At 49.1% G+C, this 13167-nt stretch overlaps 2 protein-coding genes across 5 annotated transcripts in view; both read right to left on the reverse strand.

The window, feature by feature from the left end:
• Positions 1–7927, reverse strand: part of man1b1b (mannosidase, alpha, class 1B, member 1b) — a 16499-nt gene extending 8572 nt beyond the window's left edge. The window contains exons 1-10 of one of the 3 annotated variants that reach the window (XM_069183557.1): positions 7816–7927; positions 7142–7245; positions 4548–4687; positions 3586–3694; positions 2384–2514; positions 2044–2201; positions 1388–1503; positions 869–1054; positions 517–665; positions 99–287 (exon numbers count right to left, since the gene is read on the reverse strand). In XM_069183557.1, the coding sequence (XP_069039658.1) occupies positions 99–287; positions 517–665; positions 869–1054; positions 1388–1503; positions 2044–2201; positions 2384–2514; positions 3586–3694; positions 4548–4652 (1143 nt within the window). In that variant the 5' untranslated portion in view covers positions 4653–4687; positions 7142–7245; positions 7816–7927. Of the gene's footprint in view, positions 1–98; positions 288–516; positions 666–868; positions 1055–1387; positions 1504–2043; positions 2202–2383; positions 2515–3585; positions 3695–4547; positions 4688–7141 lie in introns of all 3 variants that reach the window. The other 2 variants (XM_069183558.1, XM_069183559.1) reach the window with 2 other exon arrangements.
• Positions 7928–8457: 530 nt separating this feature from the next.
• The window catches only part of LOC102690841 (collagen alpha-1(I) chain), an 84239-nt gene continuing 79529 nt past the window's right edge, over positions 8458–13167 (reverse strand). For both annotated transcript variants that reach the window (XM_015366794.2, XM_015366795.2), the window contains 4 exons: positions 12838–12944; positions 12279–12359; positions 11985–12167; positions 8458–11005 (listed from right to left, as the gene is read on the reverse strand). In XM_015366794.2, the coding sequence (XP_015222280.2) occupies positions 10844–11005; positions 11985–12167; positions 12279–12359; positions 12838–12944 (533 nt within the window). In that variant the 3' untranslated portion in view covers positions 8458–10843. The remainder of the gene's footprint in view (positions 11006–11984; positions 12168–12278; positions 12360–12837; positions 12945–13167) is intronic.

Below are 13167 nucleotides of genomic sequence, written 5' to 3' on the forward strand. Positions count from 1 at the left end.
GTGCGTTTTCAAGGGGATCAGACCGAGTCAGCCAAGGCTCTTACTAAAGGAACCTACAGCCGTCTCCCCAGGGAGGACATCAGCTCTCTGCGGCTCACCTGGTACCTGCTGTCCTGCGTGAGGCGAGACAGCTCCCTGAACTCCAGCTGGATGCTGGTCACCTCGGCGACGGTGCTGTCCGAGGTCCAGCGCGGAGGGTGGGCGGTGCCGCGCCCGATGTTCACATCGGAGTACGGGATTTTGGACGGGGTGTTGAACGCCGGCATCAGTCGGGCTCCTATGTCCTTCTAAGGGGCCAAAGAAGAAAAGAAGTGAGAGAACAGGAATGGCTGGCTTATCATATTACAGGATTAACATCCTTAAATAAAAATGACCTCGCTTACAAGAGGATGAAGGTAAAGACGTGTTTCTTTGACGCGAGAAATGTTCAGCACGGGACATTAAAACTGAAAAGACGGGAGGGAGGGGAGGACAGGAGACGGGGACAGAGGGAGGCCCTCGATTCAACCACCCTACCGCTTTGTCCAGGAACAGACTGTCCTGCGTCAGGTGGTAGGTGCTCAGCAGGCTCCCCATGATGCGGATCGTGCTCTCAAACAGATTCACGTCCACGTTCCTGGCGAACGACAGCTCAGTAGCCACCCACTTCCTGGCTTCTTCAAATTCTGGCAGGAAAGAAAGATGAAGAAAAGGAAGCTGGAACCACACCTCCACACCATCCTGAACAGAATATCGAAACCATTTAGAGAATAAATAACCGCACCCTTATTGCGCTGGCTGCGGCCAAGCATTTGCCCTTGAACGGGCGTAGTGCTTTATCTGCTGTCGGAGCGGGCGGCTCTGGGATGGAGGTGCTCTGCCTCCCTACCTTCCTTCAGCCCCAGGACCCACATGGTGTCCAGGGCGTCGATGAGCGTCAGGCCCAGCCCGAACCACTCGCTGTAGGACTTGGAGACGGGCTTCAGCTCGTCGTGGCCCCAGGCAAACTCCTTGTAGCCCTTCCAGGCGTGCCGGAAGGCCTCCACCACGGCCCGCTGCCGCTCGCTCACCGCCACTGCAACACACAAACCGACAGCGCCGCCATGGGTCCGCCGTCCGACACAGCACAGCAACCACCTCGCGGGGCACTGCGCCTCCGCCTTTCACAGCTGCCCCAGGCTGTAGGCTGCCGTTTTGTTTTTGTTTTTTTATTCCTTCACCTTGCTACAGGCTCCCGTACGGACTACGGTGAACAACCTAGACTGAACCGGTCCCTAACGGACTCGGCCCCCCTGCTCTTCCGGTGCACTCCTCTGCACGGCTGTGCTGCAGGTTGATGCCGGGAGGGTGCTGGCTGTGCCCAGGTGCCGCGGCGGAGGGACACCGGAAGGGAGACAAGAGTGCCCACCTGGTCCCAGCGGGGCGGCTCCTCCACCCCCCGCGACCGGGGCCGCGGCCTCGTCCTCCCGGGCGGAGGGGGGCGGCTCCGAGGCCCGATCGGCTTCTATGATCGTGCCGTGCCAGCTGTGGAGAGAAAAGCACAGGGTCTGCACTTTGGACACTAGCCTCCTGAGTCGTGACCTCTCCTTAGTTAGTCTTCTAAAAAAAAAAAAGTCTCGGTTGCTCTTGTCTCCGCCTGTACAAGACTGCGATCCTACCCGTGCTGTTCATTTCCCCATCAGCCATGCGCTGGCTCTCAACTGCTCTCATGCCTTAGAGCCGGGATCCACAGCCCTAGCCTGTGGGGGACACAGTGGCTGTCGGCATCCAACATAAGGTCCTGGCTAGTTCACGGGCTTCACGCAGACGCTCTACAGATGACTTACACAGCAGAGCCAGTCCTCAAGATCCCACTGTAAAACACTTAGACTCCCAGGAAGAGCAGGGAACCTGCGGGGTTCCTTCACACGGAACCCGTCATCAGCTGGAAACCGTGCAGCATCACCCCCCCCTCAAAACACAATAAAGAAGCCGAAATGGTGTGGGTGTGGGTGTGTGTGTGTGTGTGTGTGTGTGTGTGGAAATGAAGGTCCAGTATTGGCCGGGTCACTCCAGTGTTCTTACCTGACCAATTTCTCTCCCTCCTCCTCTCCCCGGCCCTTCTCTGCCGGCCTCTCCCTCTCCCTCGCCTCCACCTCCAATTCCGACACGTTGCCCCTCTTCTGGTCCCGGTGCTGTAGCGCGGGAGGCCCCCGCCTGTTGGAGAAGGGCTTCCTGGGCTTCTGCGGGGACCAGAGCGCAGGGAAGAGATGATAAGGACAAAGAAACCAACAAGGGGAAAAATATCTGACTGTCAGCACCAGGTGCGGATCTCCCTCCTAATACTAACAGGCGGGCCCTGACTCTGCATAGCGAGGGGGTTCGGGTCCAGCAGGAGGTGGGGTACAGGGGGACCAGTACTGACCAAGGGAGGGGGCTCCGGTAAGACCAGCGGGATCTTCCTCTCCAACTCGGGAACGACGCCTGGGACAACAGGCTTCGGGTCATGGAGGCCTCCGGCGATCCCGTCTTCCTTCATAGACCTGTCCGTCAGGGCTGGACAGACACAGGACACACCGTCAGGACGGACTACTGGTGCTTTCCTCCTGGCAGTGCAATAGCGCTGAGCTGCCTGTGCTTCTGGAATAACTGCAGTTGTTATATCCATGACAAGTGAGAATCCATGAGAACTGTGCCCTGATGTAGATCCTCCTGCTCACTCGTCACTGTGATGACTGAGGTCACAAGACGGACGAGCGAATGAGTACATGTGGTACAGCAGGCATTTCACCACAAAGATTCCAATGTGTTCTGCAGGCTGAGGTAAGTAGTAAGTAGTGATTGCTGGCAAAACTGTCTTGAGGTCGAGAGCAATATTTCTGCTGGATTAAGAGAGGTGCACTCACAGCCTCGCTAATTTATACTTGTCACAGGGCCACACACGTTATGAGAAGTTTTCTTGCCTACGCATACCTGGAAATGCCTATATTGTGATGTAAATTGGAGGTTTTACAAGTTACTGCGTACATTTTACTGTTATTGTGGTTTGAAATGCCCTCATCAATGCTCATTCTTTATAAGCCCGAAATAAAAAAATAGCGCTGTAGTTCCCCTTTGATGGTCTCGACATGAAACTGCATAAATATTTTAAAATACTGCAAAGCATTATGCGTTACTGCAGGATGAGATGCTTATACCTCAGACAGTTCACTGCAAGGAAATGGCAAAATAACACCGACGTGAAGGAAGCACTGAAGACTGAGCTAAACACAAAGTCAGATTTAAAATGCACTTTGTTTATTGTGCAATTTTTATCCTATCGGACAGTTCTGCGGGCTCCAGTACAAGGTCCTGGCAGCTGCGAACAAAACAAAATACTTCCTGTGCAGCTGCTGAAGTAACCAGGGTTGGACGGGTTTGTGCATGACGCAAAAAAAAAAAACTACTACGGATGTTAAAGGGCATAAACAGGTGTTTATCAGCCTGGAGTAAAGGTGGGCTCCTTATCTGAAGCACTGGTGCACGATCTTGAACTTGATTTCTGCAAGGTCCCCCCTGCTGACTCGCTCTCTAACAAGGCAACACTGGGCAGCTTCCTCTTGTATTGGACTCGTGCGCGCTCCCCACCTCTCCAGTGCTCAGCCAGGTTCGGGTACGTTGTGATGCCACAGACCACCAGCAGGGCGAACAGGAAGAGAAGGAGACTGCGCTGCAACCTGGACAGCTGCTTCCATTTCTGCAGAGAGGGAGGGGAAGGAAGGGGAGCTGCCGTGAACAGAGAACAAGCCGATACTGACAGTTATCACCAGGACCGGAGGCTGAGCTTCGCCAGCTGTCATTTCCCTCACACAGGTCTGGCACGGGCAACAGCACACGCACCAGGCTCCAGGCCTCCCCTGAAGTCTGCTCTCGAGCACTGATGTCTAATGTACGATGTTAACACCCTTCTCTTTGTAGCGCACCTCAAAAGGGGAAGTTTAACTTTAAAGGTTAACCTTAAACACAGTCCCGTTTTCACTACTCTTTAGGAAAAGCTTTTCTGCATATTTACAAAATACACATTGACTTATTCCTAGTTTATTAAGCCTGGACAATGCAGCGAGCTCTTCTCTACATGCAGGTTCATACTGTTGTGTGGCAGGAGGCATGTATCAGCCATTTAACACTACTCTAGGGTCCGCAGAGTTAAAGCTAAACAGCTCAGTCTCAGAGGAAAATATTGCTGTGATTCATTCATGCAACGGCGCCCTTTATCTTTCCTGCCGTCCCTGAATGATTGAGGTGAGCTCCAGTCATGGTGCCAGGTAAACACAACAGCAGCAGGACGGCCAGGGACAGGGAACGGACATGCCAAGGCTGCTCTCAGCTAAAACAGGAACAGGCACTGCCAGCGCACCTCACTTCAGGATTCCATTAATTAGACCAAAGTCACTTCACAGGTCACTGCTTTGCTTAATCGAGACCGATATGATGCAACAACTGCGATGACTGCCTGTGCCGCTGCACGTGACAGAAGACCTTCGGGATCAGTCTTGACAATGAAGGCTGGCAATGGGGCCGGCTGAAGCACCCACAGGTGGCAGACTCACCCTCCAGCAGGACTGCCGGCGCCAGCTCTTGCTGTTGTTGTAGTTGCGGCTGTCCTGCTCAGTGAGGGTTAAAGATATGAAATCCTTTCTCATCGGGGGGTACATCTCTTCTGTCAGATAGGGGGGTCATAGACGCCGCACTAGGGAGGGAACACAAGAGGGAGTATTAAATCACCCGATGGAACAAACCGGAAAAACAAGTCCTGCAATGGAGCTGAACAGAAGGGCTAGCGTCACCCGTTCCCAAGGGGCGCACCTCTGACTATTGCTATTCACTCCTTTTAGTGGAGAGGACAAAGGACAGGTCAACAGTGCGACACATCTTGGCATGATCCTGGCCACAGCAGCTCATGACTACGGGAGAGCCCAGCCCACCAGGAGGTGCTCTTTGCCTTCTCAGGGGTAGAATGATAGAGGCGGCGGCGCGAGCTGTGCATCAGTAACCGATTCTGCACACGGACGCAGAGCGAGAACTCAGCTGTTCAATCTCGCGCACGCAGGACGGCGCACGAGGAGGTCAAGTTAATGGCTCAGGCACAGAGAGCGGTCAGCGGCCAGGCTGGGGATTTGGAGATAGACGCCTCCGAACAACACGGCCCTTGACGTGTCCACATGACCAGCTGCCCTCAGGGAAACATAACAACAGTAAAGGGTCGCACAGACCAGTAGCAGAAATCCTGCACTTTGCTTGGGGCAGCTCTGACTTGTCCTGGCTCCTTTTCACCTAATGGACATACTGCTTCCCAGCTCTCGCGGAGCTGCACTACAAGGTCACTTCATCCCACTGCTGTGGCCTCGTTTGGAACTGTCCAGCGGATACCCAAACAAACAAAAAAAGAAACCAATAACAGAAAAAAAAATCTCCATCTTCCGTTTACTGTAAATACGGAATTTATTCCGCCTCTATGTTAAATGGCATTCCAGGAAGAGTTCACCCCTATCACAAATATAGGTTTTAGAAAGTATTTCTGTACTCGCCTGTACCGTTTGCGAGGTTTCCAGTGAGGGGTGGCTGGACGTGTTCAAAATTCATATGAAAGTGATAAATTACATGATAAATGACTCCTAGGCCATTACTAGGAGATGGGATACTTCAGCCAAACCTGACAAAAACAAGGACTCATGAACCGTGCATTCTATTAAACAAGGAAGTGGTTTAAAGGGGAGTAAATGTAGTCATCAGCACCACATGTGCTCGGGGCCTGTAATATCCAGATGCTAGAGAGAAGTTTTGAGAGTCAAGGACACCAACTGCTGCCGCAATGAGTGTCACAGGGTGTACATGTAACTCCGGGGCCCCCTTGCCTTGACCCTCTTCAGTCTTGAATAGAGACGATTCTCTATCGTGACCCAACACAAATATTCAAAATCCTCCGAGGTGCTGAGAAAGTCCACCCGGCGGACTGAAAGCACAGGGGAAAAGGAACCACCTCGCACTGATGTTTTTCATTTCCCTCACTCTGCTCGTCTGACTTTTTTTTTTTAGGTTGTGTGGTTTGGCTTGTTCCTGCTGCTGCTGTTCTGATTTTGTTGACGTGACTTTCTGCATGCAAATGGGCATGTCTTTGCACTTGTGCGCATGACAGATAAACTGAACAGAGGACTCCAGAGGCGACTGGAAGTGCATTTAAACTGAGAACAAGGCACACTTCTCTACACAAAGAGTTGTGGGAGCATGGAAGAGACTTCGCAGCCATGACGTTGAAGGTCTCTTACAGAGACGTCCGGATGAGATCTTTGGATCATTATAAGTACTAACACACTTATCTGGGACGATCAGCCTCCCCTAGACTGTGATGAAGTTCTTTGATGTTAACATACTGAAAACAAGCCAACAGAAGTAAGACAGGGCAGGGCTGACCTATATTATTTTTTAGTACAAAGTAAAAAATGTAGTTATTAATTGTCGCGAAGGAAACACAGTTACAAAGAGCTGGGCTGCTATCCATGACCCGACTAATCCTGAATAACAGAGGTCTATCGCAGATTAACCGTCAGAAATCTTAAGCACGTAAACAATATTATTTTACTGGTCTCTAAGGAAGATTAAAGCGCAGAGTCGGTAAACACGTATCAGGACACAACCCGGTCATTAAAAACAACTGAATGTGTTTTTGACATGATGCAAGTTTTGTATTTATGTGAGAACAGCGTCACGTAGGAGCTGTAACGTCCAGACGGCAACATTTTAAACCAATACTTTTAATTTTTTAACAAAATAACGTAGTTACGTCGACGGTTACTAACTTGTCGGGTTTTCTACAAAACTGCCACAAGTCACATACGGCTCTCTGTGTAGTACAGGCTACAGCTAGGACGAGAAAGCTGTGGTATAAAAACGACGTGCTCTGATTATAACCGACTTGCCTTACGTTTAAGAAATACAAACGTGCATCGTACGTTTTACGAAAACGAGTAAAATTACAGCTGAAAATCGTGACCGTAAAACGTTCAGGCCACAAGAGACGTGATCCCGACTTTTCGTACGACTGTGGCAAAAACAATTTCACAACTTGTAATTAATTCATGAGCACACCTTGCCGGTATAGATCGAGTCCACTTGCTTCTTAAAATAAAAATAAAATTCGCCGTACCTTTAAGGGGGGGGGCGCAGATACTTCCCCGCTGGTACCGAGGAATGTTGCAGCTACTCCGGCTGAAGGTGTCAGGACAGGCCGCGGCGTCACATGAGGCCTGTCTTCAAAAACAACGCGACACACTCTCGCATCAAGTGTGACAGAAACACAACTGGGGCAAAGAGTCTTAAAATGTCATTCTGAACATAAGATATAAAATTATAACGCAAAAAAAATAGCGAAACTAAAAATTGCTCCCCGCTACGCTTGCTGTTTTGTAAACATCAACTCGTTTCAAGTCTTTGAAAACACGATACATCTTGACACTGACTGGCAGCTGTTATTTCCCGATCACAAGCTCGGTGGGAGGAAACTCGTACTCCAAGCTGTCCATTTTTCTCTCTTTTTTTGGGGGGGAAGAGAGGACACAACGTTACGCCTTAAGACTCAACACCGTGTCTCGCCGCCGCTTTCACAAAAAAAAATGGAAAAAAATAAATAAAAAGAAAGAGAATAACGTTAGACCGAGCACTTGCTCCATTAACTGTACTGAAACCTTCAGGGTTTTCTCCAGCCGCGCCGTCGATAACGATGACCCTTTGCACAAATGCACGCTTGCCCTGCAAACCAAAAGCGAATTTCCGACAAAAAAAAGAAAGAAAGAGGGGTGAATAAATTCGTAGCGTTTTTACCCCGGGTGTTTTTCGTCTCCTGCTTTCGCTTGCAGAAGGAAAGTGTTGGTTAAAAAACAGCTCCCCCCGACCGCGTCCTACACACCAGCAGCGCCGCCTCTCCGCTCACACTTAACCCCTGCGGCCCCGGAGCCGACCCGACTGCTGGGAGGAGAGGTACTGTTTTACCAACAAAGCACCTTTGTTTTTGTTTTTTTTCCCCCCACTTCCTCGTCCCAGAAAAAAAATACCCGATATTAAAATCCCCCAGAAGTCCCATTTTTTACAGATCTGGTTGCTTAAGATTGGTAACACAGCGGGTCCATTAGAGCGGTTTCTCCGATATTAAAAAAGGGGGGGCTTTTAGGTCAGAGCTGGGCTTCAACTTCCTTCTGTCGGGGAAAATGATTGAATCCCTTATTTGACTACGTTATTCTGCGCCCTTTAGAGAACAAACGCATTTACAAGTACAAACTGGAGGTCTAAAATGAACGCGTACAGGGGCAGTCTGAAAGAAGTGTCCGTCGCAGGATTTGTTCCCCAAATAGGCAGTCCAACACCCTAAACCCTACTGGAGAAACGGGAAAAGTAACCCGCCTGCCCACAAATACCAGTCGCTACAACGATCATGCTGCTAAATGCAATGGTCAATGAATTGAGGCGTTCGTTTTATACAGTTTATTAAAACAAAGATACAATGATACAAACACACAAGAAGACACCTTCCATCTTATATAAATCTATAATAACAAATGACCAGCATATCATTTATTTTAATTTCAGACAAAATTACAACCACATAAATGCAAATTATACAAAAAAGGAAATAATGGCATAGTTCAACGTGGCATATACTGTAGCACCAGTGATTCGTCTCAGCCAGCTAAGGCAAAATAATTCAACTTCCCAATCAGAAGGAAAGGTTATGAAATACAGGAGGCCACTGCCTACCAATGAGGTGTACAGGTATCTGGAAGAACCATGTAGACAACAGAGCTTATCTAGTGTCTGTACAGATCTGTGAACTGAATCATAGAGATCCCTTCTGCAGGAAGTACTATTAACACAGAAAGCCTTCTTATGGTACAGTGTATATGCTATAAATATACAACTAAACAATGAGATGAAAAATTAATTGGGGGTGAAAATGTATTTGCTAAATTCAGTTTTCTTAAATTGTGAATTATATGCAGTTTCACGACGCTTTTATCAAACTGCACAGATAATGCCACCAGATTAGTTACTCAGCTTTTAAAACTGATGATGTATTGTTGTATGAGCTGGAGAATTTGAGCTGCAAGCTAAAAAAAAAGCAAGTCTGCTTTTATATAATACCACTGTACTGCATAAGGTATGCAAATACAAGCTCTACTTGTAATCTTTAATACGTTTGTCAGAATACATTCATGAGCAATTTGCTTTTAAAGGCACTGTATTAAATAAATTCTTAATGAACTGTATAGCTCCTGGAGCTCTTTTCTGTAAATAAAAAAGGAAACACAGATTGCACTAAACTTCAGTGAACTTAGCAGAACAGCTTTTGTCAGTGCAACCCCTGGTCTTGTGTGCCTAAACCTTTTATTGACAGAGTCAACAAGCTGGATAGCAAATTCCTTTGACTTATTAACAGTGGCCCACAGAAATGAATATAATCTGACAACGTGCCTGCAAACAGAGTCCATATGCGCATGCAACATTGTGCTGCCACTGCACGTCACTGAAGAATGTGTCACAATACTAGCCATCACTAGCCCTTATTTTGAGTGTATTGTGATGTCCTCCTCCAGTGCAAATTCACTGGTGTCATTTCTGTGCCTCTAATTCCCCATCACAGTCAAAGACATGGTGGGGATTTGTGGTTTCCAAATCACATTTCAGGTCAGCATTACATAGAAACCAAGTGCTCTATCCCATATAATTTGTGTTTTTTTACTCAATACATAATAAAGTCATAGTTCATATAAGTCAGAATTCTTAAAGCAATAATGCGAAGCTCTGAAACCCTGAATTTTCCCATTTGTTGCATAGTCCTCAGATTTATGATGTGCTAAATAAAGCATTAATGAACGGCAGACAGCTGTGTCTTGTGAGACAGTAGATGGGTTTTGTTTCTACAGAAAGTCTTGACGCAGTTGTGTCTCAGGCAGGAATATTTGCAAAGCACTGTCTGTACTGAATCCTAGTGCTTAGCCTCTGCACACAGGATTTACAGCACAATGCAGGTGAATTCACAAGGATGATGAACTCGCACAAGATAATAAATGCAACGCAAGGATCCTCAGCTGATTTAAAGGCATAAAGCATAGTACTTAGTGAGCACCCTTTTTGTAGAACAATAGCTGTGCCCCTGATAAGAGCACATTGTTAAATCATACAATATTAAAGTGAGCCTGAAATAACCTGAAGTCCCACTAGTTCATGAAAGTACCTGAAGTTAATCTGAGAAGACACAGTAAAAAAAAAATCTACAGCAGACATGTCACTGCCATAAACCTGGGTTAATGACAAAAGGTACCATCAAAAATGTATAGTGTTTTTTTAAAAAACTTAATTTTATAAATTAGCACCTGTCTTAATATAAAAGTCTCTGTAAACAAAAAATATTAACATGTTCTTCTGGAGGACGTGGCCTCTGGGCGAGTCTCATGAGGAGGCGTTTCAGAAGAGCCACCCTTCTCTGCAGGGAGAAAGGGGAGGCGCTGACTGGCTCCAGCTCTTCTTCTCCCTACCCAGAGGCCCAGACAGACCGAGAAACTCCCTCCGTCCCGTCCTCCAGTGTCCCGCTCGAGATCAGGGGTCTTTCAACCTTCGGGAGGCTTGGTGCCATCGGGGGTTAGTTCCAGCTTTCGTTTACACAGCTGGTCTCGTTTAATCAGCGCCACTTCTATCCAGGCTCTGAGGCGATTCACGGATAACTGTCCCAGTGAAGAAGTGAATATTTGGAGAAATCAGCTGTACAGTTACACAAAGTCCGGCGCGTGTCGGAGAGAATAATAAGGTTGAGTTTAACCGACTCCTCAGCTCGGAGCCCACTCTGGACGTTTCCACTCTAGCTGAAGCAGACGGGCCCGATGGTGAATCCGAACTCCTGGCCGTCGTTGCCGCTGTGAAACACTGCCAGGTCCCTCACAGGCAGCAGGTCAACGTCCCCCGTGTCGAACTGGAAAACAGCCTCCCGAGACCCAGGCCCGGCCTCCAATCTGTCCGGGGGCTGTGGCGCACAAAAGAAGAGTCAGACCCTCCGTGTCGCACGCTCTGGGAGTGAAACAGGCCGCCGCATCCTGGATTTAGGAACTTCTCCACGCACATATATACATGAGCACATGCCACCGCCGCGCAAACGTGTGGAGAACATGCAAGCTCCACACGAACCATGTGGAGCACATGCTACCTCCACACAAACCATGTAGGGAACATGCAAGCTCCACACAAAGCATGTGTGGAACATGCTACCTCCACATGAACCACGCGGAGAACATGCAATCTCCACACAAAGCATGTGGAGCACATGCCACCTTCACACGAACCATGTGGAGCACATGCAAGCTCCACACAAACCATGTGGAGCACATGCAAGCTCCACATGAACCACGCGGAGAACATGCAAGCTCCACACAGATAGATGCCCCATGTTGGAACCACACCCAGGCCCGTGGAGCCACGAAGCTGTAGTGATAATCACCACTCCACTGCGCTGCCCTCCTTATAAGGCATGGCTCTTTTCACGGTGTGTCCACGGCCCACTTCGCCCATATGCTTAGAGCATATGTGCAAAGGTAGGTGGTCTATTCAAAAGGCTACGTCTTGAAAACTGCACTGTGGAGGAATGCAGATGACTCACAAGAACATTGGTGGTGCACGTCTGAGGGCACTGCTGTCCTAAGCTACCATGGACACAACAACCACGTACTGAGGCGAACCAGTGCCCTGGAGCACTGACAGGGTTAAAGCCCTGGTCCCCATGGTCTGTACTGCAACTGTACCAAATGCCATTGCTCCACATGCACAGATTTCATAACGGATGCAGTCTGAATAGACCAGCTCATCCCGCGCCTTCAAAACTGCGAGGAAGGTGCTCGCATTAGCTGGAGCAAACAAAACTGTCAAGTTTCTTCAGGGCTTTCCTTTTCCTTCTCGTCATGATCAAATCAAAACACACACCGCCGAGAGAGATTGTAAAGAAATCGTACCGAACACTCCTTCAGCGTGCCCAAAAAACTCTGCCGCTTGGAATCTGCCAGGAATTTGATCTCGCTTTCCCTTTGGCTTTGTGTGAGGCCGAGGTGGCAGGAGTGGGTGATTTTCTGCGTCGCAAAGTTGCTGTTGAGTTTCAAAAAACGCATCTGCACCACATTGGCCCCCGAGTACTCAAACTGCAGACGAGCAAAAGGGTGGGGGTAGGGGAGCCGTTTAGTATGGAATTGGAGTCGGAGCTGTGTGAACTGCACACTCACCACGACGTTCGAGTTCTGTCAATGGCTCACCTGGAAACCCTCCTGCAATCCACTGAGCCACTCGAAGGACTCCTCCTTCCCATAATCCTTCAGCCACGCTCTCACTGGTACCTGGGGGTGGGACAGACGGGACAATCATCATCTACCACAGAGCCGCGAGGCCGCCCTCACCTCCTCCAGGCGTCCAGCTACTGGAACAGCTCTAACCAGCTACACGGCCCAGTGAGTTCAGTGAGGCCCGGGTCCACGCCCTACAGCGCCTGTGCATTTCACTGCATAATTCCACCACATCCTCAATTTCTGTAATCTGCCAAACTCAAGTAAAAAACAAGTAAGCAACACGGTTTCCTGAAGCCCACTAGGAATATTAAAAATTGTGCATCGTTTATATTCTTCCCCCATCTCAAGGTCCCATCTCCAGCCTCACGGCACCTTTCCGAATAGCCTCGTGATGGTTCAGCAGATACTCTCACCCGGAGAGCAACGAGAGAGGACCTCGCAAGTCACATGGAGCAGAAAGTCACTGAACCGAAGAGACGCTGCGGGAGACAAACCACTGCTACTTTAATGGCCACAGAGGTCACGTTACCTGATCTGGCACTGGTGAGAGGCAGGTCTGTCCACCCCCGGAGAAGTTGCAGTATAATAGCAGTGCGTCCGCGGGGCTCCCCTGGTTTGGATCAATGTAATAAAAGCCTAGGAAAGGCAGACGACACAACATGAAGCGGTAAACTCATAATTGTGACTCGACGCGTATCGACTCGGACACGTCAAGCACACAAACAGGAATTCAGGCCTGGCGTGATGTGAAGGGGACCTGAAGACGCGAGCCTCAAGTCCCACTGCAGGCGAACTACAGGCAGCGCCGCGCTTCGTAAAGAACGGATCGGGCGGGGAGTTAAAAACGGGCTCGTGTCCG

This window comes from Lepisosteus oculatus, chromosome 24, assembly GCF_040954835.1.
Source record: "Lepisosteus oculatus isolate fLepOcu1 chromosome 24, fLepOcu1.hap2, whole genome shotgun sequence".
In the NCBI taxonomy this organism is placed as follows: domain Eukaryota; kingdom Metazoa; phylum Chordata; class Actinopteri; order Semionotiformes; family Lepisosteidae; genus Lepisosteus; species Lepisosteus oculatus.